The sequence below is a fragment of the Jaculus jaculus genome, chromosome 5 (assembly GCF_020740685.1).
Source record: "Jaculus jaculus isolate mJacJac1 chromosome 5, mJacJac1.mat.Y.cur, whole genome shotgun sequence".
In the NCBI taxonomy this organism is placed as follows: Eukaryota; Metazoa; Chordata; class Mammalia; order Rodentia; family Dipodidae; genus Jaculus; species Jaculus jaculus.
The window spans coordinates 73,216,838-73,241,732 of record NC_059106.1 but is presented as its reverse complement, the minus strand read 5'-3'; the positions used below and the strand labels follow the sequence as shown (position 1 = coordinate 73,241,732).

Sequence of the window (24,895 nt, the reverse complement as noted above, 5' to 3'; positions counted from 1 at the left end):
GGAATAAAAGGAGCAGGAAATGGATATTTCTTTCAATAATCTTAGTGTGCTTAGGACCATACTGGGCATTGTAAGGGTGGCAGAGATGATTCTAACACAGAGTTTGCCTGGTAGAGCTGACAGTCCTAAGTTTTGTCTGGAAGATGAGCCACGGAAATCCATGAATGTCTCAGGGGCAAAAAGAACCTTGTGCAGAAGAGGAGTTGCAAGGACAAGAGCAAGAGGGCTCACCACTCTCTTATCCCCAGGGACTGTCCCACTTTCCTTCTTTGGGTCTTGTTCTACTCCTCTAGGTAATTTCCTGGCCAGACTCAGCTGGAGGCCATTGAAGGTCAGAATGGGGACAGTCTCTGTGGAAAGAATTGGGCAGGGGGAAGTGGTGGGTGAAGAAAAGCCCATGTATGGACAGGGGGCCCATGTGACCCCCAGGTCTCTGCCCCCTGACAGAACTTCCACCTGATCGACTTCAACTTGCTGATGGTGACCACCATTGTTCTGGGCCGCCGCTTCATTGGGTCCATCGTGAAGGAGGTGATTGGGTCCTAGAGGCTGACTAGGGACTTTGGAAATCCCTTTTTCCCCTGGGGTCCCAAGGAGGTATACCTAACCCTTCAACCCTGAGGCATTTCCATATAGAGCCCTTTGGACTTGTTTGGAGAACATTTGTAACATCCCTCTAGTGCTCAGAATTTACCCGGCATCAAACAGATACATTCACCTTCCCAGGTTCTGCCCAGCCTGCTGTGCACTTTTTCCTGGGTGGGCTCATAGTTCATGGGGGTGGGTTTTTGGCATAGACCCTGTGGCCTCCATCCAAGGCGCTATCTCGTCCTGACCCAGGCTTCTCAAAGGGGGAAGGTCTCCCTCTTTCGCTCCATCCTGCTGTTCCTCACCCGCTTCACCGTTCTCACGGCAACAGGCTGGAGTCTGTGCCGATCCCTCATCCACCTCTTCAGGACCTACTCCTTCCTGAACCTCCTGTTCCTCTGCTATCCGTGAGTACCCCTGACCTACCTCACGTGCCTGGCCCTTGACTCTGTCCTTAGTGTGGCTGGGCTTTCAGACCTCCACCTCTGAAAGACTCCAGGCAGGCAACAACAATATCCTCTCATATTGTCTGATGACATCCCCTGAGACCAGGATAATTAGCCTTCTATTGCAGAAGAAAATGGGGTGCTATAATTTACCCAAGGTCCCACTGAGAGGTTGGAAAGGGACTCAAATTTGAATGTGTACCCAAAGGAATGTTTCTAAGTGGGCTTGCATGGGCTTGCATTGTCTCACTGTCTCTTTTTTATTCTCTGTGTGTCTGTCTCAGTGTTTATATATCTTGGTGCTTCTCCAAGTCTGTGTTGGTGAGCACCTGCATGTTTGCACATCCGTATCTGTGCATGAAGTATACTTAACGTCTATATGTGTCTATACATGCATATGTTGTCTGTTTAACTTGCTCACTCCTGCCTCACAAGTACCTAGATTGTGGAAGATGGAACAGCCTATAACTGCCCTTTTCAGCTTTGAATTGAAGAGGGCTTTTGGAAGGTGCCTGATTTGGGTGTTGGAGCAGGCTCCTTACAGCCTGAGCATTAACAGTTATTTCTCCTAACCCTGTCCATTTTGGTTCATGAAATACTTTTCTTTCTCTATCCTGCATGACCAAGAAAATGCTGGTGTGGGAACTTGGCCACAATTGCTTACACCTAGTTTTTTGGTCGGTTGGTTGGTAATGGTTTTTTTAAAGACAGGGTCACATACATCCCAGATTGGCCTTAAACTCTATAGAGCCAAGGGTGACCTTGAACTTCTGATCTTCCTGCTTCCACCTCCCAAGTGCTGAGATAATAGACATGCAACACTGTACCCCATGCAAGAGTCTTTTGGTTTTTTGTTTTTTGTTTTTTTTTTTTTTTTGGTTTTTCGAGGTAGGGTCTCACTCTAGCCCAGGCTGACCTGGAATTAACTATGTAGTCTCACGGTGGCCTCGAACTCACGGCAATCCTTCTACCTCTGCCTCCCGAGTGCTGGGATTAAAGGCGTGCGCCACCACGCCCGGCTCTTTTGGTTTTTTTTAAATTGTTTTTAATAATTGGATTTAAAAAATATACTTGGATTATATTGTATATGATGTTATAACTTATTAGTTTTTTGGTTTTTCAAGGTAGAGTCTCATTCTAGCTCAGGCTCACCTGGAATTCACTATGTAGTCTTAGGGTGGTCTTGAACTCATGACGATCCTCCTACCTCTGCCTCCCGAGTGCTGGGATTAAAGGCACGTGCCACTACGCCTGGCTTCATTTTTGTTTTTTTGAAGTAGAGTGTTTTTTTAAATTTATTATTGAAAACGTCTATAATTATAGACAATAAACCATGATACTTCTCCCCCCCCCCCACTTTCCCCTTCACAACTCCACTTTCCATTGTATCCCCTCCCTCTCTCAATCAGTCTCTCTTTTTTTTTTTAATTTTATTTGTTTATTTATTTGACAGAGAAAGAGGGAGAGGGAGAGAGAATGGGCGTGCCAGGGCCTCCAGCCACTGCAAACGAACTCCAGACACATGTGCCCCCTTGTGCAGCGGGCTAACATGGGTCCTGGGGAATCGAACCTGGGTCCTTTGGCTTTGTAGGCAAACGCCTTAACTGCTAAGCCATCCCTCCAGCCCCAGTCTTTTATTTATGTCATCATCATCTCCTCGTATTTTGATAGTCTTGTGTAGGTAGTGCCAGGCACTGCAAAGTCATGGATATCCAGGCCATTTTGTGTCTGGAAGACTGCATTGCAAGGAGTCCTGTCCTTCCTTTGGCTCTTGCATTCTTCCTGCCTCTCTTCTGCAATGGACCCTAAGCCTTGGAAGGTGTGATAAGAGATATTTCAGTGCTAAGCACTCTTCTATCACTTCTTCCCAGCACTGTGGTGCCTTTTGAAAATCCCAGAGGTCATTGCTATCTGAAGAGAAGCTTCTCTAACCAAAAGTGAGAGTACCATTAATATATAGGCATGAACATTAAGAAAAGTGCTTACTGGGCAGTTTGGTGAGCATTATATATACATTTTGCCAGATACAAGCAAGTGTTATACCCCTAGAGCTCATGACTTCACCTGTCATAGGTTTTCAGTATCAGGCATTGCCCCCCACCCCCATGGAGCCGGCCTCCAGTCCAACTAGAGAGCAGTTGGTTTCCCCCATAACAGACATGCCACTATTGTACCCTTTGGCTCATTTGTCATAGCTGGCCCAACTTAAGGCTTGCAGTGTCCACTGTTGTTTATCTCTATTGATGACCTCTGTCTTCTATGGAGCTGCATGCAATGTAGCTTTTTCCAGCTTTCTGTCAGCTGGTCTACACAGAAGAGGTTTTCAGTTCAGCTCCAGCAAGATTTCTCAGTGACCTTGCAGCCCAAGCATGCAGTAGAGTCTTACCGTCTATTCCTGGTGGGAAACCAACAGCCTTGGCAATGAACTATAATGTCTTGGGGGCATCAGGGACCTCCCTGGCCAACAACTCACTGGAAAGTATCCCATCCCTGGCACTGAAAATTTTCTAGTAACAATGCATGGCTTCTGGATGTACCATTGTCCAAAAAAGTAGGATTCCATATGACTTACTCACACCCTCTTAGATTTTTATTAACCCTCCCTTCACCACCCTTCATTTACTCAGTCTCTTCTCCTGACATCACTTAGGCCTTTCCACCCCCAGTAATCTGTTCTTCTACTTATATATATACAGTACCATCCTCTTAAGTGCCCCACCCCTTCCTTTCTAGTACCTTTACATTGCCTTTCTAGCTTACTGGCCTCTGCTACCGAGTTTTAGTCCAATTCACATATAAGTCCAAACATCTTTTAGCTAGGATCCATGTTGAGGTATGGTTTTGCTCTACCCTGGCTGACCTACAATTCACTAGGTAGTCTCAGAGTAGCCTGGTACTCATGGCAGCCTTCCTACCTCTACCTCCCAAGAGCTGGGATTAAAAGTGTGCACCACCATGCCAGCTCTAGATTTTTTTGTATATATACTTTATTTATTTATTTAGTTGAGAGAGAAAGAGGAAGAGGCAGAGAGAAAGAGAGAATGGGCACACCAGGGCCTCCAGCCACTGCAAATGAACTGCAGACACATGTGCCCCCTGGGGAATTGAACTGTAGTCCTTAGGCTTCACAGGCAAACACCTTAACTGCTAAGCCATCTTCCCAGTCCCCCAGCTCTAAATTTTTTACTTAATTGTATAGCTTGGATGTATATTTTTTTCTTGTGTATGTGGTATGTATGTGTGTGAAGTAAGTGAGTCTGTGTATACATGTTCACATCTAGGTGGAAGCATGTATGTGTGTGCACTTGAATGCACATGCATGTGGAGGCAAAAGATCAATGTCACATGTTTTCCTCAATCATTCTCCATTTTATTTTATTTTTTAACATTTTATTTATTTGAGAGAGATGGGGGCAGGAAAACAGGCATGCCAGGGCCTTCAGCAAATGAACTCCAGACGCATGTCATGGGCATCTGGCTTATGTGGGCTCTAGGGAGTCAAAACTAGGTCCTTAGGCTTCACAGGCAAGTGCCTTAACCGCTAAGCCAGCTCTCCAGCCCCTTGGATATTTTTTCATGGCAGTAGATATGAGAAAGTTTTCATACTATTCCACTGAATTTTCAGCTTGCGGATTTCTTTTGCACTTTAAAAAAAATATTTATTTGCATGGACAAAGAGAGACAGATAGAAAGAATGGATGCCAGGGCCTCCAGCTGCTGCAAATGAATTCTGGATGCATTTGCCACCTTGCACATCTGGCTTTATATGAGCAGTGGGGAATCCAACTCAGTCCATGGACTTTTCAGGCAAGCACCTTAACTGCTAAGCCATCTCTCTAGCCCTCTGACTTGACATTTTTGGTTACTACATGAGTCTGTTTTCCTTGGATACAGACATAACCTAGGTCTATGTTTTTCTGTATGTTGTATTTGGTTTTTAAATAAATGTAAATTTTTCATTGATAATTACATTAAAAAAATAAATCTAGGGCTGGAGAGATGGTTTTATTTGCCTCTGAAGCCTCAGGACCTGGGTTTGATTCCCCAATACCCATGTAAGCCAGATGCTGGCACATGTATCTGGAGTTCATTAGCATTCTCTCTCTATATCTCTCTCTCTCTCTCTCAAGTAATAAATAAATTTTTTTTTAAAAATTAAAGAAAAACCTGGGCTGGAGAGATGGCTTAGTGGTTAAGGTGCATGCCTGCGAAACCTAAAGACCCAGGTTCAATTCTCCAGCTCCTACGTAAGCCAGGTGCATGTGGTGGCACATGCATCTGGAGTTAATTTGGAGTGACTAAAGGCCCTGACATGCTCATACTCACTCTCTGTCCCTCTCCTCCTCTCTGTCTGATAAATAAATAAAACAAAATCTTTTTAAAAAAAATAAAGAAGGGCTGGAGAGATGGCTTAGCGGTTAAGCGCTTGCCTGTGAAGCCTAAGGACCCCAGTTCGAGGCTCGGTTCTCCAGGTCCCACGTTAGCCAGATGCACAAGGGGCGCACACGTCTGGAGTTCGTTTGCAGAGGCTGAGAATAAATAAATAAATTTTAAAAAAATTAAAGAAGCTTTCCGTGCTGATAGCACTCCTGCAAACATGGTGAACGTCCCTAAAACTTGGGAGACTTTCTGCAAGAAGTGCGGCAAGCACCAGTCCCACAAAGTGACCCAGTACAAGAAGGGAAAGGACTCTGTATGCCCAGGGAAAGCGGCATTATGACAGAAAGCAGAGTGGCTACAGTGGGCAGACTAAGCCTATATTCCGGAAAAAGGCTAAAACTACAAAGAAGATTGTGCTGAGGCTTGAGTGTGTTGAGCCCAACTGCAGATCTAAGAGAATGCTGGCTATTAAGAGATGCAAGCATTTTGAACTAGGAGGAGATAAGAAGAGAAAGGAGCCAGGCGTGGTGGCGCACACCTTTAATCCCAGCACTCAGGCAGAGGTAGGAGAATCGCCATGAGTTCAAGGCCACCCTGAGACTACAGAGTGAATTCCAGGTCAGCCTGGTCTAGAGTGAAACCCTACCTCGAAAAACCAAGGAAAAAAATAAAAAGGGCCAAGTGATCCAGTTCTAAGCCAGTTTTGCTATGAAGACAATAAAACAAGATTATATTCGCTTGAAAAAAAAGAAAAACCAAAACATAAAAACAATTAAAAAACATAAAATCTAGTATTAAAAGTCTTACAATGAAAAATAGTAGCCCGTCCTCCAGGTTTTTAGTCCCATGCTATAAAACCAAAGCCTAGTGTGGTGATATATGCTTGTACTCCCAGCACTTGGGAGGTAGCAGCAGGAGGATTGGGAATGCAGGATAATTCTTAGCAATGTAATGAAGTCAAGGCTAGCCTGAGCTACATGAGTGCACCCCCCCCCCCCCGATAAAAAGACAGTCTTGCCAGATGTGATGGCATATGCCTTTAATCCTGGCACTGGGGAGGCTGAAGTAGGAGAATCACTGTGAGTTCGAGGCCAGCATGAGGCTACGTAGTGAATTCCAGGTCAGCCTGAGCTATAGAGAGACCCTACCTCAAAAAAAAACAAACAAACAAACATGTATTTAGTGATTTTGTAATTGGATAATGGGCTCACATAATTAAGGTTCAAAAGGTATGAGTGTAAAGTAAAAAAAGTCTACCCTTGACTTTTGCCTCCCAGTCATCCAGTTTCCCTTCCAAGAGATAATCAATCATCAATGTTTCTGATTTCTTGTATATCCTGGATAAATGTTCAGTGCATATACAAACAGACCACACACAACATGCATGTGCCTGTACATGTTGATTCCCTAACATTGGAGATTTTTAAGATAGAATTTGCACTCTCATTCCTACTGCTCCCAGGATTTGATAACTATTATTTTTAGTTTGCTATTATCTTTATCAATAATGAAAGTGAATTAGGGACTGGGGACCTATTTCAATGAAAGAGTGCTTGCTTAGTATGTGCAATATCCTGAGTTTCATCTCATTGTTACCCATCTCCAAAATAGAAAGTTTTTACTCCTTCAGTAATAGTGTTTTGAATCACTTTTATGTAAGATAAGAATATTAGGAACCCTAACCATCTTCCTGTGCTTCTTTTCTCTCACTTATGAGCAGCTGTAGTCTTTTACATTGTCAAACTTAGTACCCACATCCTCCTAGATGACTATATTAAGCCTTCCATTCTTTAAAGCTAGTTCTGAAAATTAAGCCACCAATAAGTAGCCTTAATAGATGTACAAAAATATTATTCATCGTTTATAGTTACTGAATTACAGCCGTAGGCCTCTTGGAAAGAATGTTGCTAGAGAGTCAAATGGTTTCTCTGGTATTCTATCAGTTACGTACAATCATGTCATATTTTAGTGTGGTTAATTTTTATGTTATTCCATATACAACATTTTACTTGGAGTTTCTAATTGCCTTTCTTTTTTCTTGTTGACAAAAGAAAGATGGACCTTCAACGTATCCTCAAATTTATCCAGCCCCTCAAAACGTGTTATCTGTTGCCTGGAGTCTACTGCCATCCTCAAAGACATCCCTCCTGATGGCCTCCCTTCATCTTTGTGCTCCAATCTGAAGTAGTTGTTCGATAGGCCTGCTTTACAATTCTCAGCCTAGAGCTTCCCTTTGCTGCTTTCCTGGGTTGGATCCACTGTTTCCTAGATTCCATGTCTTCCTCTTTCTTGGTTTTCTCTTATTTTGCTGGACTCCATGGTCATGTAATTGCCTTGGCAGTGGGTATTTGAGAGGTGTATCCATTCCGAGCTCTGTGTATGTTTAAATTGTCTTCATTCTGCCCTCATACTTCATTAATCCTTGGGCTGAATATACATTTCACATTGCTCCTGGCATCTGGTGAGAAGTCTGGAGTCAGTTGGATTTCAGTTCTTTTGTAGATGTCCTTTTCTGAAAGCTTTTAAGGGTGTCTACCTTTTGATTATTTGAGATTTTACAAGATAATCTGGTATGGAACTTTTGTTATTCATCCCATCAATACTCTAGGACTTTATTTAATCTGGAGAATTGTTATTTCTTCAGAGAGTTTTTCTTCTTTTATTTTTCTGAAAAGATCTTCTGCTTTTTCCTGTTCTTCTGTTTTTCCTTAAGTGTTCCCTTTATCTCTGTCTACTCTTCCTCTTTCCCTTCCCTTTTTGCATTGTTTTCATTACTTTGTCTTCAGAAATTTCCTACTTTTATCTCCTTTTTATTTATTATTTTGTTTTGTTTTTCAGGGTAGGGTCTCACTCTAGCCCAGGCTGACCTGGAATTTATTATGTAGTCTCAGAGTGGCCTTGTACTCAAGGTGATCCTCCTACCTCTGCCTCCAAAGTGCTCAGAATAAAGGCGTGCACCACCATGCCCAGCTGTACTTCTAGCATTTTTATTGAAAAAATACTTTTTATTTTTTGGTTTTTCAAGGTACAGTCTCACTTTGGTCCAGGCTGACCTGGAATTAACTCTGTAGTTTCAGGATGGCCTTGAACTCACAGTGATCCTCCTACCTCTGCCTCCCAAGTGCTGGGATTAAAGGCGTGCGCAACCAAGCCTGACTAGCAATCATACTTTTTATCTCTAAGGCCTCTTTCTTTTCTCCCCCCTCTCCCCACCTTAGGTTCTCACTCCAACCCAGGCTGACCTGGAACACAGTCAGTTGTCCCAGGATGCCCTTAAACTCACTGGATATTCCTACCTTTGTTTCCTGAGTGCTGGGATTAAAGGCATGTTCTTTTCTCATACATCTGACCTTCTTTAAAAAATTCTCTTCTGGGGCTGAAGAGATGGTTTAGCAGTTAAAGTGCTTGCCTGTGAAGCCAAAGGACCCAAGTTTGACACCCTAGTACCCACATAAGCCAGATGCACGATCGTGAGGCATGTGTCTGGAGTTGGTTTGCAGTGGCTAGAGGCCCTGGCATGCCCATTCTCTCTCTTTCTCTTCCTCTCTCAAATAATAAAAATTAAAAATTTTTCTGTTCCTTCACTTTTATCTTTTCACTGAGGTCAATTTCTGTTTCATGCTGCTAGTTTTTTAAGATAGTTGGTTTCTTTGATTGCTTGTGTTTAAGAATAAAGGATTAAGTAGCAGGAGATATTTTTTTCTCCCTCTGCCCTTGCTTCAGTGGGCAAGAGCTTTGACTGAAAGTCTAAATATACAAACAGGACACACTGACTATCAGGCTGTGAGAGAGACTCTAGTTACAGGCTGTGTGTTCCCATAGGCCAGAAGGGAGATGGATCTATTATTCTAAGCTTCTCCCATTAGAGTCTTCAGTTCTGCCCACATAGTTTATTCAGTTTCTTTTAAAAATCCTTTAGGAGTGTTAGCACACACCTCTAATCCCAGTAGTCTGGAAGCAGAGGTAGGAGAATCACCATGAGTTCGAGGCCACCCAAAGACTACATAGTGAAATCCAAGTCAGCCTGAGCTAGAGTGAGAACCTAACTCAAAAAAAAAAATCCTTCAGGGCCTAGAGAGATAACCCAGTGGTTAAAAGTGCGTTTGGAGTTTGTTTGCAGTTTGCTCATTTTCTCTCTCTATTTGCTTATTTCTCTTTCTTTCAAATAAATAAAATATTGTTAAAAGTATTTTTTAAAAATAGCCAGGAGGGCTGGAGAGATGGCTTAGTGGTTAAGCACATGTCTGTGAAGCCTAAGGACCCCTGTTCGAGGCTCAATTCCCCAGGATCCACGTTAGCCAGATGCACAAGGGGGCGCACGTGTCTGGAGTTGTTTGCAGTGGCTAGAAGCCCTGGCGCGCCCATTCTCCCCCCCCCTTCTCTCTCTCTCTCTCTTTCTCTGCCTCTTTCTCTCTCTCTGTCTGTTGCTGTCAAATAAATAAATAAACAAACAAAATTTTCTTAAATAGCCAGGCATGGTAGCCCATGCCTTTTAATCACAGCATGCAGGAGGCAGAGGTAGGTGGATTGCTATGAGTTCAAGGCCACCCTAAGACTACATAGTTAATTCCAGGTCATTCTAGACCAGAGACCCTACCTCAAAAAAACAAAAACAAACAAACAAGAATAAATAAATAAATAATAAAATAAAAATCTTTCAGGATGGGTTGTATGAGATGAGAAGAGGAATAAAAGGACTGACTCATAATTAAATACAGATCCTTTTCATTCAGCCCTCTCACTTCCATCTTCTATGAAATATGTCCATTTTCAAGCCTGTCTCTCTCAAGTCACTCTGGCAAGGTAAACTCCCACTCCTAAAGATGACATCTTCTCCATAACATAGTCATATACTGTCCTGCTCAGTAGCCACTAATAGCATTTGAAATAGGCAACTCGGGTTGGAGAGATAGCTCAGCAATTTAAGGCATTTGTCTGTAAAACCTCATGGCCTGGGTTTCATTCCCCAGGACCTCATAAAGCCAGGTGCACAAAGTGGCACATGCGATGCATCTGGAATTTATTTGCAGTGCTCCCATTCTCTCTCATTCACTGTGTCTCCTCCCATCCATTCATCCCTCCCTCCCTCCCTCCCTCCCTCCCTCCCTCCCTCCCTCTCTCTCTCTCTCTCTCTCAAATAAATACAACATATTTAAAAAAATAAAATAGGCTATACTGAATTGTGTGCTCTAAGTATGAAATACTGAGCAGATTCTGGAAACTTAGTACAAATAAAGTGGAAGAGCCCACCATGCCCAGCCCCAAGTTTATCTCTTAATGTGGCTCCTAAAGAATTACCTAGCTGGGTGTGGTGGTGCATGCCTTTAATCCCAGCATTGGGGAGGCAGAGATAGGAGAATCGCCAAGAGTTCGAGGCCACCCTGAGACTACATATAGTGAATTCCAGGTCAGCCTGAGCTAGAGTGAGACTATACCTCAAAAATGGAAGAAAAAAAATGCCTGTGTGACTCATTTTGTTCCTTTCTTTTGTCTTTCTTTTTGTCCTTTCCTTTCTTCCTTTCTGTTTTTCTTTATATTTTCCTTCCTTCCTTCCTTCCTTTCTTTCAGCAGGGTCTCAACTCTTGTAACCCTGGCTGGTCTCACATTCAGAGTAATCTTGCCACCTTGGCCTCTCAAGTGCTGGCATTATAGGCATCTGCCACCATGCCTGGCTCAGCTCGTATATTTCTATTGGAAAGCTCTGCTATAGACTGGCTTCCTTATTTTTCAACATGCCAAAATTATGACTTGTTAAGATCATTTGTATACTGATGAGCCCACTGCCATACTTTTCATTGTGCGATACAGATCCATTTTCTACTCATAATACTGTCATGTGTCAGGTAGAGGAGGTGGGAGGGGATACTGTCATCTTGCATATGAGGCTGCATCTAACTTCTGACCTGATGGAGGAGTCACCTACTGTTACCAAATAATTTGTGTTGGTGGGGGGGGGGGATAGGAGGGGGAACAGTATTTCATAGCCCGGGGCTGGCCTGCAACTCCTTATATAGGGAGAGTGACCTTAAACTTCTGACCCTCTGCCTCTGCCTCCCAGATGCTGGGGTTACAGCCATGTGCTTCTACACTGGTGGGGGCTGGGGGAGTGCTTTGGGCTTCATGTATGATAGATAGGTACACTACCTATGGTTCTTTTTATTGGCAAAGACAGAGACCATCTTAATTTGCTTGCCCTTAAAATTGAATCTGGTTGGTGCACACCTTTAATCCCAGCACCCAGAAGGCAGAGGTAGGAGGATCGCCATGAGTTTGCAGTCACCCTAAGAATACAGAGTGAATTCCAGGTCAGCCTGGGCTAGAGTGAGACCCTACCTTGGGAAAAAAAAAAAAAAAAAAAAAGGATTGAGTCTGGGGCTGCAGAGATAGCTCCATGTTTAAAGGCACTAGTTTACAAAACCTGACGGCCTGGGTTCAATTCTCCAGGTCCCGCAAAAGCCAGATGTACAAATTGGTGCATGCTTGTGGAGTGCGTTTGTAATGGCAGAGGCCCTGACTTGCCAACTCTCTCTCTTATCTCTCTCTGTAATAAATAAATTTTTTTAAATATAAAGAAATACATGCTGGGCGGGCATGGTGGTGCACACTTTTAATTCAAGCACTCAGGAGGCAGAGGTAGGAGGATCACCATGAGTTCAAGACTACCCTGAGACTCCATAGTGAACTCCAAGTCAGCCTGGACTAGAATGAGACCCTACCTTGAAAAATCAAAAAAAAAAAAAAAAAAAGTATATATATGCCATCATTTCCCCTTGCCATTTGAGTACAGCCAGGAATACACGAGATATATATATATCATATGTGTGTGTGTGTATATATATATATATATCATGTATTCCTGACTGTACTCAAATTTGCCATGTAGCAAAGGATGACTGAATTTCTGATCCTCCTGCCTCCACCTCCAGTGTGCTAGGATTACAGGCTTGCACCACTCAGTTTATGTGGTGCTAGAGATCAAGCCTCGGGCTTCATGTATACTAGGCACACACTTCAACTGAGCTACATTTCCAGCCTTCACCCACTTTTTCCTCCTATACAAGTCCTAATGAGGCTTGCCCCACTTAAATTCTGAGATGAGATCAGGCATATTCAGAATGGAATAGCTATAGACTCACCCACTTTTTCTAACTATAGTCCTCCCTTGTTTCCTCTGGAGAATTTGTTGGGTCCAGGACATCCTGTACACACCAAAACTCAAAATGCTTGTTATTTATTAAGAAAAGCATTAAGTTGAGCATGACTTACATAAGATGGCATAGTATTTGCAAAGAACTTACACATAGTCTTCTGTATACATTATCATCTACTTTTATTTCTTAGTACTATGTAAATGCTATGTAAAAAGTTGCTAATGCTGAGCTGGAGAGATGGCTTAGTGGTTAAGGCATGTTGCAGTCAGGTTCACATTGCTAGTAGAAATCACCCAACCAAGAGCAGATTGTGGGAAAAAGAGGTTTATTTTGGCTTACAGGCTCGAGGGGAGGCTCCATGATGGCAGGGGAAAATGATGGCATGAGCAGAGGATGGGCATCACCTCCTGACCAACATAAGGTGGACAAGAGGAACAGGAGAGTGTGCCAAACACTGGCAAGGGGAAGCTGGCTATAACACCCATAAGCCTGCCCACAACAATACACTCCCTCCAGGAGGCATTAGTTTCCACAATTCCAGTGATGTTCATACACCCCCATAGTCCAAGTTCTTTTAACTGAGCCATAATACCAAAAAATCCCCCCAAAACCCATAATGGCACAGAATAAACATTCACCCTCCAAAAGATGGCATTGGGCATAGCAAAGAAATACTCAAGCAATACATGATTTAAACAGGGCACATATCAAACTTTGTAGTTCCAAGTCCAACAACTCTAGCCAGTGACAAGTCTCTGGAGTTCCAATTCTGCCCCTCTAGCTAGGCTATTCACAGTCCTGGAAAACTTCATCTGGGGCCAGCAGCTTTCCTTAGCAGCCACCTTGTGGTCTTGGCATCTCCACTGCAATGCACAGGTCGTCCTCAAGCTCCATCAGGTCTCCATGCAGGCATCCAGCAAACCTGCTACTCACTGCCCATGGGCGTTTCCAAAACACAAGACCGTGTTGCAAACTCAGTGACCCTCTCTTTCCTGCTTTTCTTATACTCTTCAATATCAGGTAGAGTGCCAATTTGTTAATCTGGGGAGGGGGGACAGACTTTGAAGAACAGGACACTCCTTGAGCACTCAGGCTCCTTCAAAAGACTCTACATTCTTCCTATTGCCCCAGTGCAGGTCAGCTGGCCCAATCTCAAAGGTTGTAATCTATTGCAGCTGAATGGGCAGCAGTTCGCCCAAAGATTTTGTTTGTTTGTTTGTGTTTTTCCGTGCCATATCCTTCTGCTCACACCAGTTCATTTCTATGCAAAGCAACCCTGTACAAGTTCTCAGGACACAGGCATAACAAGCTTTTCACACAAACTGCTAGCCCAGTCCAAGCAGAGCTCTTTCTCACCCTCATAAGCCAAACCTCGCAGTCCATAGTTCTTACTGCATTCAGGTCTTTCTTCTCTGACCGGAATAATCCATCAAGTTGTACTTACAGCAGAGCGAGGCGGCTCTTAGGCCAAGGTTTCAAATCCTTCCACATTGCTCTTGAAAATCAGCTCCAAAAAGCCAAAGCCACACTGTCAGGCGTCTAGCAGCAATTCCACTCCTTGGTACCACTTTACTGTTGCAGTCAGGTTCACATTGCTGGTAGAAATCACCCAACCAAGAGCAGATTTTGGGAAAAGAGGTTTATTTTGGCTTACAGGCTCAAGGGGAAGCTCTACGATGGCAGGGGAAAACAATGGCATGAGCAGAGGGTAGACATCACCCCCTGACCAACATAAGATGGACAACAGGAACAGGAGAGTATGCCAAACACTGGCAAGGGAAAACTGGCTATAATACCCATAAACCTGCCCCCAACAATGCACTGCCTCCAAGAGGCATTAATTCCAAATCTACATCAGCTGCGAACCTAGTGTTCAGAACACCTAAGTGTATGGGGGACACTTGAATCAAACCACTACAAGTCACTTGCCTGTGAAGCCTAAGGACCCAGGTTCAATTCCCCAGTACCCATGTAGGCCAGATGCATAAGGTGGTCCATGCATCTGGAGTTTGTTTGCAGTGGCATGAGGCCCTGGCATACCTATTTTCTCTCTCTAATAAGTTACATAAAATAAAAAGAAATTTTTAAAAATTGCTAATGCTAAGCTGGGCATTGTGGCACACACCTTTAATCCCAGCACTTGGGAGGCAGAGGTAGGAGGATCGCCATGAGTTCAAGGCCACCCTGAGATGACAGAATTAATTCCAGGTCAGCCTGGACCAAAGTGAGACCCTACCTCGAGAAACAACAACAACAAAAAAAGTTGGTAGTGCTATTGATTAGAAAATAATCCCATGGGGGGAAATCTGTACATGTTCAGTTCAAAAGCGCCAACAATCATCTTAGTCCTTAGTACATAGAACACATCAAAAATATAACACTTCTAGGCCAGACATGGTGGTGTATGCCTTTAATCTCAGAGGTAGGAGGATCGCTGTGAGTTCAAGGCCACTCTGAGACTACATAGTGAATTCTAGGTCAGCCTAGGCTAGAACAAGACCCTACCTTGAAAAAAAATATTTCTAGAGCCAGGCATGGGAGTCTATCCCTTTTTTATTTTTATTTTTTTATTTTTTTGAGGTAGGATCTCACTCTAGCCCAGGCTGACCTGGAATTCACTATGTAGTCTCAGGCTAGCCTCAAATTCATGGCGATCCTCCTACCTCTGCCTCCCAAGTGCTGGGATTAGAGGCATGCGCCACCATGCTCAGTTGTGTATGCCTTTAAAATATATATTTAAAAAAACATATATATATATATATATATATATATATATTTATTTTTTTTTTTTTTTATTTTTATTTTTTTTAATTTGAGAGAGAGAGAGAATGGGCACACCAGGGCCTCTAGCCACCGTACATGAACTCCAGATGCATGTACCACCTTGTGCTTTACATGGGTACTGGGGAATCAAACCCTTGTCCTTGGGCTTTGTAGGCAAGTGTCTTAACTGCTGAGCCATCTCTCCAGGCTATAGTGTATGCCTTTAATCCCAGCATTCAAGAAGGAGAACCTGGAGTTTGAAGCTAGCTTTGGCTGTATAGCAAGGTATTGGCCCAGCCTGGGCTTCCTACTGTCAGAGAAAGAGAAGAAGGTAGAAGAAGAGAAAATAATGTAATGCTTCTTTTAAACCTGTGGCTGATTGAATCTTTAGATACAGAATCAAAACCCTTGACTAGTTATTTCCATCCCTGCTTGAAGGGTAATACTTAGGACAGGTTTGTATTGTTCAGGATCCATTTCAATGCCTGGTACATAATAAGCATAAAATAAAATATTTGTTACTGAACTGCCTCATATATGCACCCAGTTACAAAACGGAAACATTTTTTGGTGGCACTATATTTTTTGTTTTTTAATTTTTTTTTTGTTGTTATTTTTTTGAGGTAGTGTCTCACTCTAGCCCAGGCTGATGTGGAATTCACTATGTAGTCTCAGGATGGCCTCGAATTAACAACAATCCTCCTACCTCTGCCTCCTGGGATTAAAGGCGTGCCACCACACCCGGCTGACAACTTTTTTTTTAAAGTTACCACCATTAAGTCAGGCATGGTGATACAGGCCTTTAATACCAGCACTCGGGAGGCAGAAGTAGGAGGATTGCCGTGAGTTCGAGACTACATAGTGAATTTTAGGAGAGCCTGAGCTAGAGTGAAACCCTACCTCAAAAAAAAAAAAAAAAAAGTTGTCTTAGGTGGGCATGGTGGCATATACCTTTAATCCTAAACACTCAGCAGGCAGAGGTAGGAGGATTGCTATAAATTTGAGACCACCCTGAGACTACATAGTGAAGTCCATGTCAGCTTGGGTAAGAGCAAGACCCCACCTCAAAAAGAAAAAAAAAAAAAAAAATATATATATATATATATATATATATATATATATATATATATATATGCACACACACACACATACACACACACACACATATATATATACATACATACATATATATATATATATATCTGTCTGTCTGTCTGTCTGTCTTAATCTTTAGTACCAAACAGAGCTAGGTCTGAACCTTTGTTCCTTACTAATAGTGTAACTTTTTTTGTTTGTTTTTTTGAGGTTGGGTCTCACTCTAGCCCAGGCTGTCCTGGAATTCACTGCATAGTCTTAGGGTGGTCTCAAATTCATCATAATCCTCTTTACCTTTGCTTCCTGAGTGCTGGGATTAAAGGCATGCACCATCACCTATTAGCCTGGCTAATAGTGTAACTTTTGATAATTTACTCCACTGGTCTGACCCTTAACTTTCTTGGCTAAAAGAGAACAAAATAATAATGCCTAATATCTGTCCTTATAAGAAAAAGAGGTACATTTAAAAGAGTAAAAAGGTGTGTGGTGGCACACACCTTTAATTCCAGTATTCAGGAGGCAGAGATAGGATAACTGTTAGTTTGAAGCCAGCCTGGACTACAATGTGAATTTCAGGTCAGCCTGGGTTAGAGTGAGACCCTACCTGGAAAAAAAAAAATGACAGCCTAGAACATAAGTTGTGCCCAATGAATGTGTGCTCTCCTCGTTACTAGTTATCTCTAGATGGTGCATGGAGGAACTTACTTCTTGCTTCCTACTATATGCTCACTGTCCAGCATACGCTCAGTGCTAAAACATGTTGGGTCACTAACCATTGTGTGGAAGGATAGATGGATAGGCGAGTGGGCACATCCTGAAGGGCTGAGGCCCAAAGCGGAGAGCAGAATCCTCTCTGGGGATGAGGGTTAGGATTCCAGCCATGGGCAGGCCTGCCCTCAACACTGTTTTCCCTAGCAGGTTCGGGATGTACATTCCATTCCTGCAGCTGAACTGTGATCTTCGCAAGACAAACCTCTTCAGCCACATGACCTCCATGGGACCCCGAGAGGCCGTCAGCGGCCTGGCAAGAAGTCGGGACTACTTGCTGACTCTGCGAGAGACTTGGAAGCAACATACGCGACAGCTATATGGCCCAGAAGCCATGCCTACCCATGCCTGCTGCTTGTCACCCAGCCTCATTCGCAATGAAGTGGAGTTCCTCAAAATGGACTTCAACTGGCGCATGAAGGAAGTGCTTGTCAGCTCCATGCTGAGTGCCTATTATGTGGCCTTTGTGCCTGTCTGGTTTGTGAAGGTACACAGATCAACCCCAGGAGCCTAAGGGCCCGGGCCCTGCCCTCTGCTTGCTTAGATTACTTGCTTAGGTTTCTCTGTGGATTTGGATAGGACTTCTCTGGAATGATGATAACAAGCCTCTGAAAGGAAATGATCTGTCCCAGGTCTCCTAGTCAACAAGGAAGACATCGCATGTCCATGGCTGCTTAGACACAGGCATATCACTGTCCTCCTTTTTCATTAAGTAGATTCATCCAGATCCAAGTGATGTCAAACCCTGTGCTCACTCTCTTTCTTATGCAGCCTCTTGGGAAGGTACCTCTGGAGCCATGGTAGACTTGAAACATTACTCCAGAATGCACTTTAAAGAGTGGAGGTTGAGCACCTCCAGCATGCTCAGAACTTTCATTGCATTAAATCCTCCTAAGCTGGGAGCACTTGGGAGGCAGAGGGAGGAGGATCACTGTGAACTCAAGGCCAACCTGAGATTGCAGATTGAGTTCTAGGTCAGCTTGGGCTAGAGTAAGAGTCTACCTTGAAAAAACAACCAAATAAAAAACCCTTCTAAGCCTGGCATGGTGGCACATGCCTTTAATCCCAGCACTTGGGAGGCAGATGTAGGAGGATATCTGTGAGTTTGAAGCCACCCTGAGACTACATAGTGAATTCCAGGTCAGTCTGGGCTAGAGTGAGACCCTACCTCAGAAAAAAAACAAAAACAAATTCTTCCAAGGCCTCTCACAGTTGCTTGATGGTTCCTCTTATCATGTAACTGATAAGGAAAGTAAAGCACACACAAGTTAATTGGCTTGCCTATAATCACAAAGTTAGTGGGGTACACCACAGCCCAGATTTGATCTTGGCTCCCAGAGCATGCTCTGGCTTAATGGAGAGGGCTGTGGGAGTAATGTTTCTTTGTAAAAATTGGTGGGTATATGTCTAAACTGCCATTGATAGGTACTTGATTGTTGGTTTCAAGCCATCCTAAAGTCTCTTCAGGACTTTCCTAACTTTTAAGGCAGGTAGAATGAGGAAAGAAAAAGAGGCACCCCAAAACCTGACCCAACTCCTGCTCTCCTCAGAATACACATTACTATGACAAGCGTTGGTCCTGTGAGCTCTTCCTGCTGGTGTCCATCAGCACCTCAGTGATCCTCATGCAGCACCTGCTCCCTGCCAGCTACTGTGACCTGCTACACAAGGCCGCTGCCCATCTGGGCTGCTGGCAGAAGGTGGACCCAGCTCTTTGCTCCAATGTGCTGCAGCACCCGTGAGTTCTCCTACTCTACTTTGCCTGGTCAGGGTCTGAAGTCACTTACCCTCTTGCTCATTAGCTTAGTCAGCCAGCCAACAAGTATTTATTAAGCTTGTCTCGCATATTAGGCCTTGTGTCCAGAGAAGGGGGTGGTGTTCCTTGTCCTTGGGGAGCATGCAGTATACTGGAGATGGGAGGAGAGAGTTGGCAATACATGGACTCATTGCATTGACTTCCTCATTCATTGACTTATTTTATCTACTCATTGACTGACTTACTCATGCATGCATTTTGTCTTCATTCATTGCTTCATTCTCCTCTTACTTGGTAACTCATCCCCTCAGCCATTAGACTGCCTGCTCCTTTAGTAGACATTACTTCTACCTAATCCACACCAGACCTGGTGCTCTGAAGCAGGCAGAGGAGTGTGCTCTTTGATCTGTGAGCTGTGAAGAGCCATAGAGGACCTTGAACAGCAGAAGGGCCCATTCCAAGGTGTGCTTTAGAAACATCAGTCAGCACAGGATACAGTGCTCTGTTAGCTGATAGTAAATCCTGTGCAGGGAAGGAGGCCTCAGGGCAGAAATGACAGGTGAAATTCTTAACAAGTTCACAGGCCAGGTACAGTTAAGTAAGGTGGAAGAGGCTGCAGGCTTGTCCTGTACCCTGCTGAGCAACCTTGGGGTACGGGGCTGTCCTTTAGCCTCCATCATTCTTCATTGATATTCTTAAAGCCCTTTATCTGAGTACTTTTTACCCCCACTATAATTTTTCTGTCCATTATGCCTTCATTTAATGAGAAACTCTCAAGGCCAGAACTACCTTTGAGTCACATCTGAGTCTCAGGCCCAGGACACAGCCTGGCAAAGAGGAGACCCCTAAATCAGGTTTGTAGAAGGAAGCCCAGCAAACAGCAAAAACACAATGGAGATGACAGAAGCCAAGTGTCCTCCTGTTGGCCTTCATTGCCAATCAGGGTCTTTTTCATACTCTGTCCAAGTGTCCAGAAAAGTGATTGGCCTTGCCAGGTGGGCCAAAAGGGGGCTTGGCTTTGTGCTCTGAAGGGTTGGGAAGAGTGGAAAACTGAATGTGAGAACAAACCTGCCTGTCTGTAGCTCACTAAGGTCCACAGATAAGACAAGACTTCTTCACATGGCTTCCTGGCTGATGAGCCATTTTTGCCTCATCTCTTACTGCATCCCACCTCATACTTTGCTCTAGCCAGGGCAAGCCTCTTTGCATCCTCATATCCTTTTTGCATTTCTATATCCAGGCTTTTGCCCGTGATGTACCTTTTGCTTGGAATACCCTTTCTGTCCCCCTTTTCCTAGTTCCTAGTTGGGGTCTTTCCTGTCTATCCTTTGGCACTTTGCTTCCTCCAGAAACATTCCCCTGACCACCAAGGATGGGTTCAGTGCTCTCCCCTACAAAGGATTTCTGTATTCAGTGTCCTGTAATACCTGTGCTTACTGTTTTCTGCTCTTTGCTTAGTTTCCTGTCATTCCAGGACTAAAAGCTCCTGGAGGTCTGTATAGCACTCACCCAGTTGTCTCCTTTCTTGGCTTATGATGGGTACACTGGTGTTTTTCTTTCTTTCTTTCTTTTATTTTATTTTATTTATTTGAGAGAGAGAGAGAGGCAGACAGAGAGAACGGGTACTCCAGGGCCTCTCACCACTGTAAATGAGCTCTAGACGCATATACCACCTTGTGCATCTGGCTTACATGGGTCCTGGGGAATCGAATCTGAGTCCTTTGGCTTTGTTAGGCCAACGCCTTAACTACTAAGCCATCTCTCTCACTCTAGCCCTGGAACTTACTATGTCTCCACAGCTGGCCTTGATCGCATAGCCATCCTACTACCTTAGGCTCCTCAGTGCTAGGATTAAAGGCATGTGCCAGCCAGCTGAATGGTGCACACCTTTAATTCCAGCACTCAGGAGGCAGAGGTAGGAGGATCAATGTGAGTTTGAGACCAACCTGAGACTACATAGTGAATTCCAGGTCAGCCTGGGCTAGAGTGAGACCCTACCTCAAAAAAACAACAACAAAAACTTCTCATAGACAAACAAATTATAAAATAAAAAGCCAGGCGTGGTGGCACACACCTTTAATACCAGCACTCGGGAGGCAGAGGGTAGGAGGATCACCATGAGTTTGAGGCCACCCTGAAACTATGTAGTGAATTCCAGGTCAGCCTGGGCTAGAGTGAGACCCTAGCTCGAAAAAACAAAATAATAATAAATAAAAAATAAATTTAGGGCTGGAGAGATTGTTTAGCAGTTAACGTGCTTGTCTGGAAAGCCTAAATGACCTGGGTTCAGTTCCCCAATACCCACATAAAGCCATGTGCACAATGTGGCACATGCATCTAGAGTTCTTTTGCAGTGGCTAGAGGCCCTGGCACGCCCATTCTTTCTGTCTGTCTGCTTGCTCTCACTTGCTCGTGCCCTCTCTCCCTCTCCCTCTCCCTCTCCCTCTCTCTCTCTCTCTCTCTCTCTCTCTCTCTCTCTGCTTGCAAATAAAAATTTAAAAAAATATATTCTCATGGTCATTCCCAGTGACACTGCTCTCCACAAATCACAACCTTTCTTTCTCCATAAGTTAGTTTTCCCTATGTTACAGCTTCATATAAGTGAAATCATAAGTAGATTCTCTTGTGTTCAGCTACTTTCATTCAGCATTGTACATGGCATAATCAGTTTTTTGCGTGTGTGTGTGTGTGTGTGTGTGTGTGTGTGTGTGTGAAAAGCACATGTAGTGTGGTATGTGATGTCTTGGGTACAGTATGCATATGTGGGTGGGGTGTAGGTACACAAGTACTATGTGTGCCTTTGTGGAGCCCAGAGGAGAATATAGGATGTCTTTCTCTTTTCACTCATATACCTGTTTCCTGTAGAGGAAGTCTCTCACTCAACCCAGACCTGCTGTTTTCTTAGTGCCCCTTCCCTGCCCCCAGCCCTGTCAGCAAGCCGCAGTGATTCTCAGTTCTCTGCCCTCTTCACCTGCAAGACTGGGGTTATAAACGTGTGGGTATGCCCAGATGCTTATGTGGGTGCTGCGGAATCAAACTCAGATAGTCTCAGACTCTCGTGCTTACACAGCAATCACTCTTTCCTGCTGAGCCATCTCCCCAGCTCCATAACTAGTTTTTGTTTGTTTGCTTGCCCCAGGGCCTCCAGCCACTGTAAATGAGCACCAGATACATGCGCCCCCTTATGCATCTGGCTTACGTGGGTCCTGGAGAATCAAACCCATACTCTTTGGCTTTGCAGGCAAACGTCTTAACCACTTAGCCATCTCTCCAGCCCCTAGTTTTTTCTTTTTCTTCATTTATTTGTTTGAGAAAGAGAGGCAGATAGAGGAAAAAATGGGCACACTAGGGCCTCTAGCCACTGCAAATGAAGTACTTTTTAGGTGAGTAAATTAATGAGACAGGAGTATAAGTTAGAAGGGAGCTGCTTATAGGCTACAGTTCTCAGTCTGTAGCTCAGGACGATTGAGGTCCCTGGGAATCGCACAGGACATTGGAAAAAAACTTACTGGTCTCATTCAGCATCTCAGTGCCAAGCTTTGTGGTATGCTGGAACACAGGCATGAATTAGACACTGCCCCCTTCCTAAAGGAGGGGTACAGACAGGGAAACAAATAAATGGCAAACATTGGGGAATGCGGACAGGTAGCAGGAGGTTCAAGGAACAATAAAATGATTCTGAGTTCTCCAGAATTTGAGGAAGGCTTTCTGGAGGATCCTAGGTTTTTCAAAGATGATGAAGAGCTTGTCAGAATTTTATTTGGAGGGGCAATTTATGCAGAGATGTAAACATTACAGTGAGAGGCAATGAAAGCCAAGGACCTCAAGAAGTCATGTCAAATCCAGGAGGCCTTCAGTACGTTTTTAAGGAAAGTGTGGTCAGCCTCATTATATCTTATGGATACAACCCAGGTAGCTGTGTGATGGACCCATTGGAGGTTAAAGTTGAGACCAGGTGAAACAAATTTACCTAGAGTGGGAAAAGACTTTTCCTAATAATCCCTCAGCCCCATGGTTCCCAGTGCAGTGGTTCTTGTCCCATTTTACAGAGGAGGCAGCTGTGACACAGAAAAGTCATTCTGTCTGAGTGATAAAAATGGGAGTAGAGCCCTAGTGTTCACCTTCTGCTCAGTTTTTTAATGCCCATTTTCATGTGTGAGCTGAGGATAAAAGATACTCTTGGACTATGCCTCCAGGTGGACTGAAGAATGCATGTGGCCACAGGGTGTGCTGGTGAAGCACAGCAAGAATGTCTACAAAGCAGTGGGCCACTACAACGTGGCCATCCCCTCCGATGTCTCCCACTTCCGTTTCCATGTGAGTCTCTTTCCCTGGGAAGGAGGGTGGGACCTGATACAGAGGGCTGGGAGTGGATACATTCAGAAGGGAGGAAGATGATGGCACTATAAGAAAGCTGCTTTCAGTATTTCCCTAACCCAAAGGAAGACACATCCAGCTTATTTGCTAGCAGATCCTTCAGAACATTGGGCAGAGCAGGAGAACATACAGTGAAGGAAGGGGTTTTTGATAGTGAAGACAACATTGATCATCCCGTGCTGCATGCCAGCCATTGTAGGACACATTTCTGGTGCATGCTCCCATCAGTCTTGCCCAGAACTTGTGTGTGAGAGATTTGCCAGACCTATCCCTGTTTTCAGATACTGAAATTGGCTTAGAGAGTTGAGGTTATTCAAGGTGCCTTACTGGAAAACTTGAGAATTGATGCAAATAGCTCATGTGGAAAAGAGGTAATCAGCCGGCCGAGGTGGCACACACCTTTAGCCCCAGCACTTGGGAGGCAGAGGAAGGAGGAGCGCAGTGAGTTCAAGGATAAAGAAAAAAGTCATTGGAGCCGGGCGTGGTGGCGCACGCCTTTAATCCCAGCACTTGGAAGGCAGAGGTAGGAGGATCGCTGTGAGTTTGAGGCTACCCTGAGACTACATAACTAATTCCAGGTCAGCCTGGGCCAGAGTGAGACCCTACCTCAAAAAAAAAAAAAAAAAAGTCATTGGTTTGAGCTGTTAGCTTCATTTAGCAGTTAGAAGTATAAGGCTCAGAGAACGAAGGGATTCTGCTGACACTTGTAGCCCGTCAGTCCAGAGCTAAGCCTGGCACCCTGTTCTTATGAACTCCGTTTCCTGTAATCTTTCCTCTCATCCTGTTACCATTCTTCAGGCACAGAGTCTTTGGCCCTTCAGACTGAGCTCCCTAGATACACTGAGTGTTCTTTTCTAAGCAAGTGCCTGGAACTGCTGAGCCATCTCCCTAGCTGTTGAGCATGGTTTTGAACTTAGTACAAAAATTTTTTTTTTGAGTTCTACATGCCTCCTCTGAAATACCTGTTAGAGGAAGGTGCTGCCATGTCTTCTAGAAGCTTCCAGCTTAAGTAGAGATGCTACACAGGAGGTAGGTGTTTTCAGCCTATCAGGTCTATAATAATTTCCCATACTTTTGATACCTAGCAACTCAAATAATTAAATAGCTTTCCATAGTGATGACATAAGATTTTTGCTGGGTATATAGCCTTGTACCTGGGTTCAAATCTCAGCACTTCAAAAAACAAACAAAATGAGATTCTGTTTTCTTTAGGCACAACAATACTCCAGAGGTTGACACATAAAAAGTTGATTTGGGGTCAGAAAAGAGTTTGAAATAGTGAGCAAGCCCTCTCAAGAAGGGCTTTCTTCCCATCTTGGAAAACAAACCCCATCTTGTAAAAGAAAAACAGCTCATGCCTTTAATCCTTTAATTTACTTAAATCTTTAATTTTGGCAGAGGTAGGAGGATCACCATGAGTTAGTCAAGGCCACCCTGAGAATACATAGTGAATTCCAGGTCAGCCTGGACTAGAGTGAAACTCTTATCTCAAAAAAAAAAGTCAGATGTGATGGCACATGCCTTTAATCCCAGCACTTGTGAGACAGAGGTAGGAGGGTAGCAGTGAGTTC

General features: G+C 44.0%; 1 protein-coding gene and 1 pseudogene across 2 annotated transcripts in view; both read left to right on the top strand.

The window, feature by feature from the left end:
• Positions 1-24,895, top strand: part of Tmem39b (transmembrane protein 39B) — a 28,631-nt gene that overhangs the window by 3,031 nt on the left and 705 nt on the right. The window contains exons 1-6 of one of the 2 annotated variants that reach the window (XM_045151142.1): positions 302-331; positions 448-531; positions 841-995; positions 17,342-17,678; positions 18,742-18,929; positions 23,144-23,264. In XM_045151142.1, the coding sequence (XP_045007077.1) occupies positions 478-531; positions 841-995; positions 17,342-17,678; positions 18,742-18,929; positions 23,144-23,264 (855 nt within the window). In that variant the 5' untranslated portion in view covers positions 302-331; positions 448-477. Of the gene's footprint in view, positions 1-301; positions 332-447; positions 532-840; positions 996-17,341; positions 17,679-18,741; positions 18,930-23,143; positions 23,265-24,895 lie in introns of those variants that run through there. The other variant, XM_004665278.2, reaches the window with a different exon arrangement.
• Positions 5,632-6,122, top strand: LOC105944540 (annotated as a pseudogene).